This window comes from Amblyomma mixtum, chromosome 4, assembly GCF_055824585.1.
Source record: "Amblyomma mixtum isolate Tamu chromosome 4, ASM5582458v1, whole genome shotgun sequence".
In the NCBI taxonomy this organism is placed as follows: Eukaryota; Metazoa; Arthropoda; class Arachnida; order Ixodida; family Ixodidae; genus Amblyomma; species Amblyomma mixtum.
Window position 1 is genome coordinate 111,281,257 of NC_143015.1, and position 17,913 is coordinate 111,299,169.

The 17,913-nt window shown below is 46.3% G+C and overlaps 1 protein-coding gene and 1 non-coding gene across 16 annotated transcripts in view; one reads left to right on the top strand and one right to left on the bottom strand.

The window, feature by feature from the left end:
- Positions 1-17,913, top strand: part of LOC149347883 (protein tweety-like) — a 35,561-nt gene that overhangs the window by 5,744 nt on the left and 11,904 nt on the right. For 3 of the 15 annotated variants that reach the window (XM_089587590.1, XM_089587592.1, XM_089587596.1), the window contains exons 2-13: positions 2,465-2,613; positions 3,565-3,725; positions 4,614-4,725; positions 5,938-6,176; positions 6,850-6,945; positions 7,804-7,876; positions 8,909-8,978; positions 11,975-12,030; positions 12,510-12,602; positions 13,789-13,928; positions 15,655-15,756; positions 17,785-17,873. In XM_089587590.1, coding sequence (XP_089443716.1) covers positions 2,488-2,613; positions 3,565-3,725; positions 4,614-4,725; positions 5,938-6,176; positions 6,850-6,945; positions 7,804-7,876; positions 8,909-8,978; positions 11,975-12,030; positions 12,510-12,602; positions 13,789-13,928; positions 15,655-15,756; positions 17,785-17,873 — 1,357 coding nt within the window. In that variant the 5' untranslated portion in view covers positions 2,465-2,487. Of the gene's footprint in view, positions 1-2,464; positions 2,614-3,564; positions 3,726-4,613; positions 4,726-5,937; positions 6,177-6,849; positions 6,946-7,803; positions 7,877-8,908; positions 8,979-11,974; positions 12,031-12,509; positions 12,603-13,788; positions 13,929-15,654; positions 15,757-17,784; positions 17,903-17,913 lie in introns of all 15 variants that reach the window. The other 12 variants (XM_089587591.1, XM_089587594.1, XM_089587595.1 and 9 more) reach the window with 4 other exon arrangements.
- TRNAI-GAU (transfer RNA isoleucine (anticodon GAU)) lies at positions 5,405-5,478 on the bottom strand. The gene has a single exon. It is a non-coding gene; the product is annotated as a tRNA-Ile (tRNA).

Genomic DNA, 17,913 nt, shown 5'->3' on the forward strand with positions numbered 1-17,913 from the left:
ATATCTTATGAAAGCCTGGTGAAACCTTGACCATTTCTGTATGATTCCGGGAAAACTAGTGCAGACAGCTAACATGGTCAGCCATTTTCCGAGTTGCCTACTCTAGGGCAGTATGGACGCAGTTAATGACATCGCTACATTAAGTGTCTTAATTGCATTGATCATAAAGTGCGCGCTTATGGTATGCAGTAGATCACATGACAAAAGGAACAAACTACAATAGCAACATGTTCTGCTTGCGCAAGCCACAGGTGCTGTTGTTCACCTTGGTGGTTCAGTCTTTCACACCATAAGAACAGCGGGGCTCGTTAGTAAATGTTTTATGTTCTGGTGCATGTAATAGTTAGCGAGCGGCTTGGGAGGACATGCTCTCATAATACATGGAAAGGGTTCGTGAATGTTGGAAAGAAATAACACACCAGCTCTAATGAATGCTTCAGCAGCAAAACCTTCGAGTCAGTAGCCTGCTGGGTCTGTGATGCTGTGGATATTACAGCAACAAACAGCAGTAGTATGCCTTGACATGCTTTGAACAGTGTTACGGAGAAAGTGGAAGGTAGTACACAGTACACATGCACATACTAGGGGTGATCGATTCATGATGCAATGGCAGTAAACTGCACTTTGACACAAATGCCCATGAGACGTGCAGTTTGCATGCTGCCTGTATTAACTGACAATACATAGTGTTGGGAGTAGTGGTGTGTCTACAGTTTGCATAGGAGGGTAAAAAAAAGTTTCACGTCTAGATCACAGCCCATGCGTTTTCTTTCACTGTGCTTCATTTGGAAATAGTTGTTGTTATGGTGCATGCATTTAGTATGCTATCTGATTGAGGTATCATGCAAAGGATTCTTGAGGTGATTTTTGTTGTAACACCTGGCAAAGTTCAAAATTTACTTTTAGTGCAAACTAGCAGTGAAAACTAGTGTGGTTTAATTAAACAAAAAAAATTAAGGGGGTAAGCTTTGTATGCGTGTTAAGTAGAAATATGCAGCACTTTGCTCCTAATGCTTTTTTTTAAAATATATTCTTTTGTCTAGATGCAGCAGCAATAATTAGTTATGCACTTGCTTTCTTTGCATTCCAATTATCATGAATTAAGCAGTAATTTTCCTTTAGCATTCTGTCTACTTTGCAGTCAGGCAGTGGTGTTACGTTTGGAGGGAATTCAGTGTTTATACGTTGAGTGGGGCCAGTGGAGTTCTCACAGGTGTGCTCACGCTGATAATTTCTGTACACTGAAGGTTTCAGGTTACTGTTGAGCCTTTAAGAACTGTTCACAAATAGATGAGATCATTAAAGCACTTTGCTGTGGTTATCACAGGTGAACATATTCGCTTTACGATAATGTGAAATTGGCTGATCATGGAAGAATTCAGACTTTTGGAACATGTAAGGTTAGTAAACTTGGGTCACTGACCACGTCAAAAAGGGGGTTTGTTGATTTTTCGGAACCGCTATGGGTTCCTTGTTCACAATGGATAACCGGTTATTGCCACATTGAATAACCGGTGAAAGGCCGGTTATTCATTGTGAACAAGGAACCCGTAGCAGTTCCGAAACATCAACTAACCCCCCTTTTTGATGTGGTCAGTGACCCAAGCTTACGTTCTACTATGCGACTACCTGACCAGACGGGATTCCGTCAAACCCTGGATAACATGTAAGCTTGTTTGATATGAAAGGTATTACAAATTTTAAATGACCGAATTAGTAATATTGCTTTGCATTTATTGTGGCTGGCATAGGCTGAAATTAGCTTGTGTTGGGTGTTTGTCGCATTACTAGTTCACACTCTGTGCACAGGACAGGCAGGATGCATACATTTTACCTCCGACGATTGCGAGAATGTGCTTGATAGACACATGCGCTGAATATGAGGGGAGGAAATTTATGTACTGTTTCTGGGTGCCTTTTTAATGGCACTCAGGTAAACATAGGTTAGCAGTTGATGAATGTTAAATTATATCAAGAATTTGTCTGAGAAAAAATTTAGCTGCACGGTACGTTTGGGTATTGATTTGTTCAGTTTTGGTGGATTTTGCAATTTGTTTCATTCATGAAATTTTCATTTTCGTCAGCAAACTTGGTGAATTGGCAGGTGTCCATGTTTGGGGTTCACTAAAATGGGATTGCACTTCCCATGTTTGGATTTCGTTCGCTTTTTGATTATAGGAACTTGATTGATACGCAGAAATTTCTCAGTGGTGTGAGGTTCACATCATTGCGGTTCACATCATGTTGAAATTATACTGTATTCAAGTTCTCCGTAGGACAGTTTTACTGAGTAGCTTTGCATGCCACTAAACACTGTGGCCTCGTTTAGTGCGTTGCCAACGTTGCGTTTCAAAGTGTTTATTTTTCATTTTGCGGGGTATGTGCAGTATGAGAAGCTGTGCATTAAAGTTGCGAGCGCTGTGCCTATTGTCACGGTGTCGTCGCTGTGCTGTGCGTTTTGCAGACGGTGACGCTGCGCCCCGCACGATGGCATTGCACGAGGGCTACCAGGTGTCGATGGTGGCCGACTCGTTCCATGCCGTGCCGCACGTCGATATCGGTTTCTCCCCCGTCAATTCCACCTTCGACCCCACTAGCAACGTCTACCTGGAGGTGCGTTTGGGCAGTCCGAATGCAAGCGTTTGTCGAACTGGGTGGATTGGAACTCTGGGGTAGAAGTTGTGTGTAAATTAGGTTTGATCTGTGATGTTGAGTATTATTTATGCTTGATCAACTATTTGCTGCCTTGTAAAGTATTAAAATGTTGGCTATGCGTAAGATACTTGCATGATGTTAGTGGGATTTCTTTGATAATTTGGAACAAGATTCTTGATCAAAACTGAAAACAAGGATTGTGCGTGAGGCAAAAGAATTGATTTCCAAGGTGATTTCAGAGAAAAGCACGTGATTTGAGCTTGTTGCATTAAAGGCTAAAATGACAGCAGTAATGGCGAAGGTATGTGCATCAGTGCATTGTTGCTCTTACAATATCATAGTGCACAAAAATATGCATTTAGCCGCTGCGGTGCCTCAGTGGTTACGGTGCTTGGCTGCTGACCTGAAAGACGCGGGTGTGATCCCGGCCGCGGCGGTTGAATTTCTTTGGAGGAGAAATTCGAGGCCCGTGTACTGTGCGATGTCAGTGCACGTTAAAGAACCCCAGGTGGTCGAAATTTCCGGAGCCCTCCACTACGGCGTCTCTCATAGCCTTAGTCGCTTTGGGACGTTAAACCCCATAAACCAAACCAAACCAAAAATATGCATTTAGCCGCTGCGGTGGCTCAGGGGTTATGGTGCTTGTCTGCTGACTTGAAAGACGCGGGTTTGATCCCGGCCGCGGTGGTCGCATTTCGATGGAGGCAAAAGGCCCATGTATACCATGCGATGTCAGTGCAGTCTGAAGACTTTTGACTGAGACATTACATTGCATCATCTTTGCAATCCGTTGCGGCAAGTGGGACTGATCGCAACACCTTTTGTCGATAGTTTGCGACGAGCATAGTAGCTGCTGCCGTATAAAGTGATGAGACTTGCCTCCTCTTCCGGTGTTGCGCGCCCTTGCAGAGCCTGGGCATCCTGATTGCGGTGCCGGGCTTCTGGCTCATCCTCACCCTCCTGGCATTTCTCATCTTCTTCCTGTGCCGATGCTGCGACTCGGGCCTCAAGAAGAAACGGCGCCTCACCCCGCTCAAGTGGACGCTGGCGCTCTTTGCGCTCCTCTGCTGGTCAGGCCCACTTTTTCCTCTCTTGATTTTACTTTTCAGCTCCTGTAGAAACAAGCGGCTGTAGTCTTTTAGAGTTCTATCACATGTGGCAGCTGCTTCAGTGTGAGGTACTTTGGTTTGTTTCCTTGTAGTGATGCACGAGACTTGGTAAACATAAATTGTCGTATGAAATTTGCCTACGCCGCGTAAATGATTTATTAATGGATGTCTTCTCTCGTGTTCTTAAGTTCTTGGTTTCAACAACTGAACGGTGACTGTGCTGTGAAAGTTGACTTCAGGTCGTTTGAGGCATAAAAAAAAACTGCGATGTTGTAGCTGCTTCATTGTTTTAATTCAGTCAACCTTTGTGCCAGCCTTCTGCCAGGGCAAGAATGGCAATGAATGAACAAGCAGCTATGATATCGCAGTTTTTTTTTTTTTATGCCTGACGCAGCACGAAGTTAATGTTGACATCACGTCTGTCATTTGGCTGTTGAAACCGAAACTGAAATAGCATGAGAGGAGAAACTCAGCTCTGAGTTATTTGCCTGGCGCTGGCAAATTCCACGTGGTGATCCGTGTAGTGTATGCCAATGTCTTGCACATCATTCCTAAAAAGAAACCACAAGATAAAAATTTGGTGTCTATACTTCTTAAGTTTAATCCTAGCACTCTTGCATGCTGTGATAACATTCAGTTCTGGCTTCAAGATGTGGCTCTGCCGTTTATTTTCTGTCAACAGGGATTAAATGAAATTTGTAATGTTGGTCAAAAGCAAACAATCCGTCTCCTTTCCAATGGAGACATTGCTTTTTATGAGGACTAGAAACTGTTGGTCCTTTGAGGAACTCCTGTACCACTTTCTTAAAGACCTGTGACTCTCACAAACCACTGCGTCTATTGTTGCAGCGGTGCATTGGCACTGGGGTTGTTTGGAAATGACCAGGCTCATGGCGGTGTGGTGGCCGTTCAGAAATCGACCCAGTACATGGAGGACAACCTCAACAATTTCGGCAACCAGGTAAGTTGGGAGCTTTTCATCGCAGTCGTTATCTGTTTATTTATTTTGAATCATTGAGGTTGGAAGGGTGTTTTCTAGGCTGGCGTTCAGTCTCCATTTATTAAATGGCATTGTGAAGTGGACAGTGTGGTTGTGGCAGCATTAATTGTCACAGGTTTGTTATGTGGCGGTCGTGTCAGTGGCAGATGCAAGTTCCATGCAGCGTTCACGGTGTGTGAGCAGGCTTGATCCTAGTGCTGTGAAAGAAAAGGCTAACTTTTTCATGCTGCAGATAATATTTCAATGTGGTTAATGCCCTCATATTTTTGTCCATGGCTGTATTGCAAGAATTCATGTTCTCTTCATTCGTTCTCATTCATTCGTCAACGCACACACCACTGGGCGGCAGTACAAGCAAATCTAACGGTCCGGGTGTAATGTAGTGTTAACACAGGCTCGGGAAGCCAGTTTAAATATCTTGAGAGTTAGAGTTGATTTCTTTTCTGGTGGAGCGCAGTGCTACTACTTACTACTTTATGGGCTTCACAAAGCACTGCCATTAGTGACAAGCTGAGCATCACTTTAGTGCTTCCTGTGGTAAGGGACTAATTACTCATTGGCATCCACCCAAGCGCAGCCATAGGGCTACAAAGGAAAGCTATACAGCTTTCTCAGAAACTTCGTAGTTAAAGAAAAATTCGTCCTGGTCCGGGGTTCGAACCCGGGACCACCGCTTCATCGGAGCAGTCGCTCTACCAATTGAGCTAACCGGGACGACAAGCTTATGGTAGGGCGAGAGCGAATTGATCAATAACTCGAAGTGGGAACTGTGTTGGTCAAATGTTTAGGGGACTGGAAATGTTTTTTCCTGTGGCTTTTCTGCAGTGAAAAATTATTCGAAACTAACGTTTTCTGTTGAACCCAAGAGAAACATGCATGTAATAAGAGTGGTATGCATTTCAGTTACCACTGTTTGTAGGCTAGAGGTGTTTGGGGGGGGGGGGCTCTGACTTTACTAGCTTGGTCAGCAACAACTGCACTGCAGTAACACTTGCACTGCATTACCTTCACCACAGAAGCTTGCCTAGTTGCTGCTATGGTTGGGTTAGGTGACAGTTTAGACATGCACGTGTCTCCTTATGGACCCATCCTTGACTGTTTCAGAGTGTTCGTTGCTTTTGAAACTGATTCTTTTTGTATTGATGGGCTATTGATGAGTGTCATGCGACACAGACGAAGTACCTGGAGCAAGCACTTGGCCGCAATGCCAAGGACCAGCTGGAGGGACTGACCGAGGCCCTGGCTGGCGCCATGTCTGACAATGCCGCCCGCAACCTGCTTGACCGTTCGCTGGAGCTGATCAAGGGAAACCTGAGTGTTGGGGCTGGGCGTGCCCAGGAACTGCACTCTCGCATTGGCCACCTGACCCTCAGCCCACTGCCGAGGGCCCTCCAGCTGATCGAGCTCTTCCGGTGAGGCTTCTTCTCACCTTCGTTTTCACTCCTTTCCACCCTCGTGGCAGGTTCTCTCAGATCGTGAATGGCAGTTTACAAATATTCCTGAAGGGTAAGGCACAAGGACCCGTTTTACATTGAATTAAATGGCATATTGTGAATGAACACAAATAATACATGTTTCCTAAAGATTTCTTAATTGCGACTTCTATCAGTAAAAACTTCTGGTCTTATGACCCTCTTGTCGGGAACAGATAGGTGTTGCATTCCTGAGTCATTTAACATGCCTTTATTCAATTATTTATTTTTTTTTCTCTCTTGGCCACATAAATGTACAGGTGAATAACAATCTGTGTCTTCTGATTCTTGGTCAATCCCCCAGTATGGGTATGAGCCATGTGTTGTTAGGTCAACAACAGTGACAACTTCAAAAGGGAATGAAGAGCTAGAGGTCTGCCTCTAGGCAACTGTGTAATTTTATGGATTTAATGGTGAAGTAAATGAGTGAGCAAGAAAACAAACAAAGCGCTTAAAAAGTAGGTGCGGTTACTTGTGATGTATGGTACATTGAGTCGGAGTTTTTGTGCATTCTCTGAGCCAGGTGTGGCCGCTGCGTAAGGCTTGTCCGTTGCTGTCATCCTCGCTTTTATTTGTTTTTTTGTTCAGTCCTGGTGGTGCTCTTTTTCCCCAGGTGGCCAGCGACCATTGGCCTGCTGTGTGTGCTCATACTGGTCTGCCTGCTGCTGCTGTGGGGCGTCATCCGACACTCACGCTGCCTGCTCATTCTGTGAGTCCTCAAACGCGTTGCGTCTCCCGCTCTTTTTGCTTGTGAGGACATAAGCCGTTATGCGGTCTGTACGTTCCTGCATGTCAGGAAACTCTGGAATAGTTTGAATAACAATGAGCTGAAAGTTTGCGTTTTTGAGATGATATCGCTTCTGTATCTGCCGAGGATTTTGGAGTGCGTCTCTTGGTGCTGCTTGAAGCTCATTGAAGGAGAAGGGGAACCATTAGATTTCCAGTGCTAACTGCACATTCCCTGTTATATCATACTTTATCACCAGCATTATTTAGAGCGCAAACAGATAGGATAGAATGAGGCATGAAGATGATTTATTACTGAAGTTTGTCAGGCAGCAGCGATGGGTTGCCTCTTGCTAATGGTGTGCTAGGAATGTCCCACCTTGGCAAAACACAAGTCACATTCATGGCCAACGTGCAGAAATTGAAAGAGAGTGCATGTGTTGTGGTGAGCTACCACTTTCTGTGCTTGACTTAATGCTGATTGCACATCCGCAGAAAATTTATCCGTATAGTTTCATTTCCATTCTTGTAAAATGGCATTCTTCTGGGCCAGTTGGTATGATTCCATATGTGGGTCAGTGTGAACTTTGGGATGCGGGGATGTGTTTGGGACATGTTTGGGACACGTTTGAGACATATTTCAATGTGTCTCCCTACGTCTCTGCGTTCCAAAGTTCGCGCTGACTTACATATGGTATCGATTCTTGTAATTTCCTCAAGTGATTGGCTGAGTGCGTCATGCTTTTACAGCCTCCTTCTGTTCTCACGTTGTTGAATTTCCTTTGTGCAGAGCAGAGATGATAGGCTTGGTCCTCTCCCTCTCCTTCCCAAATTGATGCAGGTTCTCGGTCCTGGGTCTGCTCTCCGTGGTGCTGTGCTGGGTGCTGGTCTCCCTCTATCTCGGCATCTGCGTGGTGAGTGGCACCCCTGCTGACACAGTGTGTAGGTCAGGGAGGGATTCTCGAATATTTTTAGCCTCTGGCGACTCCACTGGCTTTCAAAAGGTGGCTGAGAAGTCTTGCATGCCTTGTTTCCGGTCCCTAAGCCTAACCTAAGCCTAACCTAGCTAGCCTAAGTGTGCATGAAAATGCAAACTTTTAAGTTGACCTACCGTATTGAATTTGGATAATTCAGTTTCTTGTTGTCAATTCAATTTGTTATGGTTGGTTCAATGTCAGTGCTCTTTGAAGAAATGCAGGTAGTCTGCTTCAGAACGTTAGACCCCACATTTTGCAATTTTTTCTTGCAATTTGTTATTGTGAGGATAGAATTATCTGAAGTTGATTACCAACAAAGCACTTACTAATGCTATAGCATTAGACGCCTCATCATGGAAAAAACACTGCATAGTTAATCATAAGATTTGCTGATTGGTCGAGACAGTGAGGACGCTACAAGGTCACATGACATGGTCGAGCGCTAATTGGTCGACGGGGTGGGTGACGTCACGAGACCACGTGACATAGCTGGGTTGGCAGGTGTGCTGGAAAAACATGGCGTAGCTAGTCATAAAATTCGTGACTGGCTCAGCGGCAGTGAGCAGCTGCGTTTGGTGATGTGCAGACACGTCTAAACAGTGCGGTGTATCAGGTTGGAATGAAGCCAGGATCAACGCCGTAGTGGAAAATCCCCGCAAGCACAAAGGGTGAACACTGAATTATGTTGCTGAAGAGGGAGCAACAGTGGCTGCAGTCTCAGTGCATGTGGCAAGCAGCAATGATGGAGGAAGAGAAGCAGGCCGAGCAGGCTTCAGGCTTTAATGCAATCTCAACATGTTATGTGATGAAGAATTTATCTGGCTGGTTAAGCTGTAAGCACCTTTGGATTAAAGCAGGTGCCTCAGTAAACAGCTGTCATGGCTGTGTTTTTCGTTCTGCTCGCACGTTTTGCCATGCTAATCATTGTAATGGAGTCATTGATTGTTTGCTATATATTTACTTGTGTAGGCTGGCTCCGACTTCTGCCTGGATCCTGAGCCATTCCTTCAGAAGCAGTCCAGTGGAATGGTGGACACTGGTGAGTACTGCTCAACACTCCGTTGAGTTTAAATGGTGACGCAATGCTTGGCTAACTTTGGGAGGAATGAAATCTCATGCAAAACACCGCTTTTGCTCATGCAACGAGCCACTGGGTGAGAAAGGCCAATTTCATTCTTCTATGGGTTTGCTTCTTTTATACAGCTCTCTAGATTCAAGGGCGTTTGAAGTAATAAATACCGTATTTCCTCGCATAGTGAACCTACTTTTTTTTTTTTCCAGAACACTTGACATCAATTTGGAGGCTTCATTATGCAGGGGGGGAGTTTCTGCAGATATTTTTTGCGAGAGTTGAAATTTCATGTCATATGCCCGCCCGTTCGTTCGTCCATCTACCCATCAGCAGCAAAAGCACGCGATCAGCCATGTTTGTGTTGCCAGTGTTTAGCATCGTTCGCTTTGTGGCGGTTACCAGTGACGGGTGGTAAGTGGCACTCTGCACACATCAAGCGGGTTCGGGAAACAGCAAGCTGAAGGCACAGCCACCGTTTGCCGTGCTCTCGCTCCGAAGGAAGGAAGGCGCAGTTATTTGAGAACAGAAGTGTTTATAATACAGTAAGCTGCATTACAAAATGCTGCACTAATCCCCAGACCTCAGTACAACCCATAGCCCTGCCACAGCACTTGGAAGCGTGTCTGTGGAGGTGTGCGCTCAAAGAAGAGACTACACACACGTGACGGCACAGCTAAGGGCGATTGCATACCGCGCGACCAACCAAAGGGTTAAATCGTACGCGACGCAATAGTAGGGAGGACGGGGATTGTGTGGAGCTCACTCAGATGACATAGGTTGTACTTCGATGGCGCATTGCCACTGGCAATGTCCGGCAGTGACAGGAGAGCCAGATAAATCAGGCCCTCCTGAATCTGGAGCGTCAGCGCTTCACAGGCGGGTGACAGGGCTCCGTTCAGACCTGGACTCTGGCATACTCACTAGGTGCGTGCATGAAACCACTCGCATTCTTGTTCCCCTGGCAACGGCCTGGGCACCGGGAGTCAAACACTACTCACATTTTTGCTACTTGAGTCAGTGGCAGTCTCTCTGTACCTTTTCCGCTTGTGACCTCTTGCCAAAAAAACGCTTCAAACATCACTGGGAGTGACCAATGGGCACATGAGGCTGAAAGAAACAGGAAGATGGAAGAGAGGGCGACTGACAGCTGTTGTCGGAAGAGCTTCTTTTCGGGGGTGGACAAGCAGTGTGGCCACCACCATTTCACTCGCAGACAACCCACAGGCACTCGACCCGCACACTCGAGTCACTCAAGAAGCCCAACCCCTCAACTTTGAAAGGTGTTTGCCGTATTTTAGTGTGATCCGACGATTTGTGATAGTCAACAATGCCGGGCAGTCGTGGCAAGTTAAAGAGAACATGCCAAGCACCGGCCCTGAAGGACAGGTGCAAATTGTTTACACGAGATTGAAGTGCGGTTACGAGTCGCGATACGAATGTTCAAGCGTTAGTTGGGCCGCTTGAAAGGGGTCAAGCATATTCGCTGCCGATCTCGAGCTGGCCAAATCGCTGGGTGGTGGCGCGCAGTACCTTGGCATGCTGCCAAGGTCTGCGCTAGGGACAGCGTGAAACGGGAGGAACGTGCTAAGAATAGATAACACAAGAAAAAAAGTAAATTCTCAATGACAAAAGTGGGTGACGGGTTCATTATGCGAGTAAATATGGTAACCATTGATCCAGATTTTCTTTCTCTCATTGTGCAAAACGTACGGGGCTCATGTCTGTTAATGTTTTCTTTTGTGTAGAAAGGGGCTCGGTTGTCCTGTTTATGAACAAAAATTCAGAGCTGTTGTTACCCTTGAAATACCGTATAAATGCGTGTATGGGCCGCACCCCGCTTTCCCGAAGGAAATATTTAAAACAAAATAAATCCGTGTAACGGCTGCACCCGAACTTTCCATGACCCAGGTGGGAATAGCCTTCTAAATGCATGCGCCGTGGCCTCCGCGATCGGCTCCGGCTGCGAACAACGGTGCGCTCGATCGCCGAGGGCTTGATCGCGGAGGGCAAGCACACGCACAAGAGCTTCCAAAACCGTCCATGGATGGCGTCCAAGGCCGCAGTCATCAACATCGTCATTCCCCCCCCCCCGCCACGACTTTTCGCTATCTACATCGGCATCAGTATCGCCAGCTCCAGCCTTTATGGCATGTAAGCGTGTGTGTCGTAGTTGTGGCGGTTGTGGCTTTCGCGTACTGCCGCCGAGTAATTTAGATTTAGCACGATTGGCAAGCACCTTATCAGCTACACGGCTGGGAGTTAGCTCTCGAACACGGCAAGCGTGCGGCGGACAGGGAATTCGACGTGGCCGAGAAGCGCGTCCGATGATCGTGCAACCAAAAGGGTGCATTGAGAAACAAACTGCAGAAAGCGCGCTTTCCGAGGCAAGCCGTGCGAGTTTCCAGAATGGGAAGAAGAGCTGCCCTGCCATGTGATGGAAGTGCGGAACAACGGCTACGCGTTGACAGCGGACGTGCTGCGCAGCTTTCTGGGATGAGCGTGCACCAGAGCACAGCACCAGCTCAGAGTCGAAATACTCCGCGAGTGATGATTGGACGTATAATAAATGCCGCTCATTCCCTGATTGGCGTGTTTTTACTTTAAAAAATTTTTTTTTCGCACATCGCGTGTATGGGCCGCACCCTGAAAATTGGCCCCCGAATCTGGAAAAGAAGTGCTGCCCTTGCACGTGTTTATACGGTATTGAATGAGATTTCAAGTACCAGTAGGGCACTCAGAGTTCTGTACTTGGAGCATCATGTGAGAGTTTTGTGAAAGTTTGCTTAGGATCTACAAAGCAGGCATTAGTGTACCATCAGATCTGAAAGCTGTGGTTCAGATTGCATGTTGAACAAAATTTACCATTGAAACACTTGGTCTACTGCATGTTTTCTGTGCTTGTATGTGTCATGTGCATTAAGTGATTTTTTAACTCTTTCTCATCTGCCTTTGTCATGTTCCAGTTGTGCTCAACTACTATCTTCACTGCAGAGACGACTCTTCTAGTCCATTTGTAGAGGTAAGGATTCCAGCCGTGGCTTACTTTCCTTGCTACTGTATCAGCTGAAATGAGAAGCGTGAAACAGCTAACTACTAGTTAGTTGACCATGGGTCTGGTACACTATGGCTGGGGTAAAAGTATTGCTGGTATGTTTGTTGCCTTCACTGCCAGTGTCTCTGCCTGTGAATCGCTGAGAAAAAAATGCTCCCCATAATGGTATTTTGCATTGTGCTTGCGCATGGACATGTTTTGCATTGTTGGGGCTTTTATCTACTTGTGGAGGCTGAAATACTGCTCAGCGGCAAATTAGCACAGGCCATCTTTTAGGTCTGCATTTAGTGCTAGCTTCTTGAAACTGAAATACTTTATTGCTGCTTTGTGTTTGGGAGAGACAGAGGTGGTAACGCCAGTTTAATTAACAACAACTGTTTCGTTCTCAGAATTTGAGTATCCGGGGAGTTTACGTTCAGTGTTTGCGTCATATATCTTGTTTGCAGCCACTCAGAGAGGCGCGAGCAGCTGTCGACGGCGTGCAGACTCTCCTGGCACCAGTCACTCAAGTGGCAGACCGTTACTTTCCCCGCAAAGAGGTGGGTCTGCACCAGCACATGGCACCTGCTTCACTTAATCTCTTGTTTCACTGCTCTGTGCGATTAAATTGTGACTGAAGCTTGGAACAATTGCTTTGGGTTTTCACCGAAGACTGCAAGTTAGAGATAAGGATCTTAGGATTCTGCAAAAGCTTGCAGTGTGGTTGTTATACAGTGTTTATGCTGCATCCTTCAGCTACAGACGCCTAGCACATAGTGTCACCTGGGTGCTACGTTAAAGACTAAAGACTGTTGTTCACATGTGTGCAATATTATGTCCTGGTAAAACGTGTGTGTGTGCGTGCATGCGTGTACATACATAATGTTTACACTCCCCAACGTCCCGCTTTCAAAATACCTCCGCGAAAGAGGCCATAACCTTGATAAACTTGAATTGACGATATTACAGAGCGGCTTCAGAAACACTCGTGAGTGCGAACAACGAGAATCATGTCTTGTTTTTAAATTCAGTACTGTGCAAGTGAGCATAAACAAAACCGTGGCACCTTCTACTTTCAAGTGGTCAGAGACCTAGGAAAAATCTAACTCTAATGCACAAAGCATCCCTGACTGCGTCGCCTGAGGTCATACCCTTTTTTCATGCCATATTTTGTTAGTTATCATTTATGTCTACCTGCAGTATGGAACCATCTTCTTGACTCACAGGCTTCATGCATTGTTTTTGAAAGTTCCTGAGCTATTTGGTCCTAGTGGGTTTTTGGATCGAATGGCAATGTCTGGATGTTTAAATCCAAGTGATCCTGAATCCGTTTCGAGCATATGTACTAAATCTCAAGTGAATCGATACCCTTTTGTCATGCCATATTTTGTTAGTTATCATTTATGTCTACCTGCTGTATGAATCGTCTTCCTGACTCACAGGCTTCGTGCATTCTCTTTGAAAGTTCCTGAGCTATTTGGTTCCAGTGTGAGTTTTTGGATCGAATGGCAATGTCTGGATGATTAAATCCGAGTGATCCCGAATCTGTTTTGAGCATATATGTATGAAATCTGAAGTGAATCCGAATGCAAGCTTAGCTGACCAGAAGTGAATCTGAATCTATGCATTTGCTGTGGTTCGGCTGTGTAAAGAGTGCATATCCCAGCCCGGTCATGCTCGCATTTTGTGTCTGTAGTAAGAGGAGCAGCGTTGCTCACTTGCGAGCCCCTTTCCTCCTCCTCCCAGGTGCACTCCCTGCTGAGCCAGCTGGGCCAGGAGCTCACTGGCAGCCAGAACGCCCTGGGGATGCTGGGCCTGCTGCTGGACTGCCGCCCGCTCAACCGCGAATACCGTCGCGCCATGGACGCCACCTGCACTGGCCTCCTGTGAGCAGGGCTTTGCTGCCCAACACCCTCTTTACGCTCCGTGCCGTGCCGAAGGGAGAAAGACAAAAAATGAATGTGCAGGCCTGTCTTCTGAAGCAGTGCAGTTGACTCTCGGTAATTTGAACTCAGAGGAAAGGAAAAACTACTTTCAGTTGTGCAGAATTCGTATCAAAGGCAGCCTTTTTAATACAGTTGATGTTGACCAGGCCGGAACACCAGTTTGGATACACTGGATGTTTGAATGAAGTGAAATTCAAACTAACGAGAGTCTGCTTGCCTGCATGGAATCGGCCAACAGCTGCACTGTCAGAAATGCCTGCGTGTGTAATTGTCGGGATGTATCATGGAGTTGTTAAGCTGTGCTGTGAAAAATGGAAGCTGGTTTGGCCTTGTACGATTTGTTTACTTCTGCAGGTCTGGACACTGTGTAGCAGCAGCTAGGAAAACAGAAAAGCTTACTGCTAACAGTCGGCATTGCTCTGTTACCTGAAATCACTCTTTTTTGCTGTAACTGTTGTCAGCTTGAGGTGAGAGTTATGGGTTGTATGAGCTAGAACTGGAGAAATTCTCCAGTTTGCATGCTCGTGATTTTGCGACACTGCTCCTGAGGAGACAAAAGAAAACATGCATGGCATTTTTTTCACCAATTCTATATTTATTGTTAACGTTTGTGAGTCTGAGTGTGCTTTCCCTTTTTCATTATTAGGTGCAATGCCAATGCTCGTGGTGTGAGCTGAACATCGTGGCATAGAATAAGGGCATAGAGCTCATAGCAGGCAGATTTGTGTGGCTTTGTTTTACAGAGCGTAATACGCGTGCAGCTGCTGCCTTAACCATAGTTCACTGCACAGTAAGTGCACATAATGTGCTGTGAACCTGCTGCGAGAAGTCTCAGGTGAAGCCGCCTCAACTCGTTCACCTTCGCACACATCTGCTGTATTCTTTAATGATTCTTTCCTCTGTTGAATCCTTTGCCCTTCTTCCATTGGCAGTTGCAGCTTGTGATGTTATGACTGACAGGTAAACAAGCAATGTGATTCGTTGGCTGTGGTGTCGAATAGGAAGCTGACCATTACCAAGGAAGCGAAAGAGTGAATTGTGAGAACATCATCATTGTCAACATCATCCTGACTACGCCCACTGCAGGGCAAAGGCCTCTCCCATGCCTCTCCCATTAACCCTGTCCTTTGCCAGTATCCGGCCACCGTATCCCCGCATACTTCTTAATCGCATCCACCCACCTAATTTTCTGCGCCCCCTGCTACACTTGCCTTCTCTTGGAATCCACTCCGTTACCCTTAAGAACCAGCGGCTATCTTGCCTTCGCATTACATGCCCTGCCCAAGCCCATTCCTTCCTCTTGATTTCGACTAGGATGTCATTAACCCACATTCGTTTCCTCACCCACTCCGCCCTCTTCCGATCTCTTTAACGTTACACCTATCATTTTTCTTTCCATAGCTTGCTGCGTTGTCCTTAACTTAAGCTGAACCCTCTGTGTTAGCCTCCACGTTTCTGCCCCATAGGTTGGTACCGGTAAGATGCAGCTGTTGTATACTTTTCTCATGAGGGTTATTGGTAAAGTGACATTCATGATCTGAGAGAACCTGCCATATGCACTCCATCCCATTCTTATTCTTCTAGTTATTCTTCTAGTCACTGCAAAATGCATCCCCTGAGCTTTGGATTCTGTAACCTCTGCCCTGTTTCATTTACCTGTGCGCAGGGAGGGCACAGCCTTCATGCTGGCTTCTGCCCTCGGAGGCGGACTGCTGTTCACGGTGCTTATCTGGGTGGCCTCTCACACTTGGATCCACATTCGGCAGAGGTGAGCGCTCGACAGCGGCGTTGGGCTGCAGCTTGTAGGTGGCGAGGCATTGCAGCTGCCGAGGGAGAAAGTGATGAACAGGCGGGCAGCCGTGCGTGGGAAAAGACAACCACGCGTGACACGCCACCCGAATTGCGCTGCCAGTGTTTGCATGCGGGGTTTTTGGTTCTGTCCTCCATTTACTCGATTCTTGTTTCGAGCGGTGCTTGCTTCTCGAAATGCTGGTTATAGCGGATTGACACAGAGTGTACAAAAGTGCAAACTGAAAGCCCATCCGAACGGAGCAAGAATGCGTAGGCAAAAGGGAAGTGGATTGGGACTAATGTCGGAGAAAAATGCAGGGTGGCCTTCTTTTCAAGTGGGTTTTCAGCTGAAGTAAATCGGGGAAGTGCCCTGTGGGGACTTCTTCTGACTGCTGTACTTTTTAGAAATTAAGCTAAAAAGAGACAATTTTTGGCCTTTCTGAAAGGAATTGCGACCTTAAATTTCTGAAAGTTACGAATTACAAAGGAAGCATTCCTGATCCCTAAGAAAACCAGCAATCGTAAGAAATTTTTTTTGCGTTGCTGAAAATTGCCCAATAAGAACTGTAAGTGCGGAAGGCTGTGTAAATGACCCGGTTTTTACCCATTTTTCAACTTGGCAAAGTTGCACCCATTTTTTTACCTCCCTGCATTTCAAAAACGATCAAACCTGGAAATGGAGGAATCCTGTGTGTACAGTTTCACTTCCTTTCTTTTTTTCATGGTTTCTTTTTCAGGTTTTCATTTTTTCTTCTTTTACTCCGCCTTTTTTTTTTCTTAAATGTCATTCTTGGTGTTTTGGCCTTGCTCGATTTTATATTTGCATAGTTTGAACGTGTTTCTTGCCATTGTGACACCATGCCACCCATTTTTTTTTCTTTTAATGAGCCTGTTTCGTCACTGGCTAGGGAAATCCCCCCAAAACTGTGCATCCCTTTGAGGAGAGTCTGGCTGAACTTTGATGCGGTCAACAGTATGGTATGCTGTTTTTCCAGCTTAAACCCTGGCACCAGTTTGCGTGCCTTCAGTTGCGGGTGTTCTACACAGGCAGCAGTTACTTTGAGTCAGTCACATGCCTGAGGCTTCATGGCCCTGTACAGTACTGTGGGATGCCTGAAGGGAAAAAATTGTAAAAGGGTTTTAGATTCTTGGTAATCCACTGAGAAGTAGATGAGAGAGGTGGTTCTAAGCAGAAAGCACTACCAACATGGTCATGCAGAATGGTGTCGTGTTTCACTGGCTTTGCTAAACCAGCTGCTTGGCTGCATCTCTTCGCCAAATTCTCCATTGGAGGAGCATAAATGCCTTGGAATGCCCGTACCTCAATCTCTGGAACTTCTCACAAAGAGCATGTGCGAACGCTTGCTCTCTGTAGATGAGCAGTAGCGCATAATGCCTCGGCATTGCAGTTGCGAAATTGCCGTTAGTCCTGCAATGAAAAAAAAGGTCGCCACCGTCTGGAAGATGTTGAAGTAACGAGCTGTAGCTGTTTGGTTTACTAGATTTGATATGAATGAGATTAGAAGGAGGTACACCAATTGAAATACAAATTTGTATGTTTTTTTCCCCGTATGATAAACACACAAGCATTTCTCTTGCTACCATATTGGACCGTGACGTCATCATTGGCACGCGGCAGGTGATTGTTTCTACAGTGCTATTGTAGATGGCGCTACAAATCTCAATGCGAGATGTGCTGTTTTCTGGTTGCTGCCACAGATGGCGCTGTGATCTCAGGGTGGTAGCAGACCCCACGGAATCTCCAAACGTGATGAGTAAGAGCTAACGGTCTTAAAAAAGTGAAAAAAAAAGAATTACATTCTCACTTTCTATTTTTTTTTTCTTTAGTTTGCAAAATGGAGCCCCAAAGAACCTTAAGGCCACATTTTTGGTGATGAATTGGTGGTTATCTTGCATTCAGTTTAAAAGCATTGGGTATGGGGAGCAGGGTGGCTGCATGTAGCGCGCGTGCGCGCGTCTGTATGTGTTTGTCTGGGTGCCCCAGTGCGCACTGCCCCGGTGCGGGGACGGCTGATGCGCAGGCGGCCGCGAGATACCGTGGACGAGGAGGACCCTTTCCTGCCCCCCTCCGCGGTGGGTGCGCCTCGACGCAGCCGCGACACGTACGCGACCC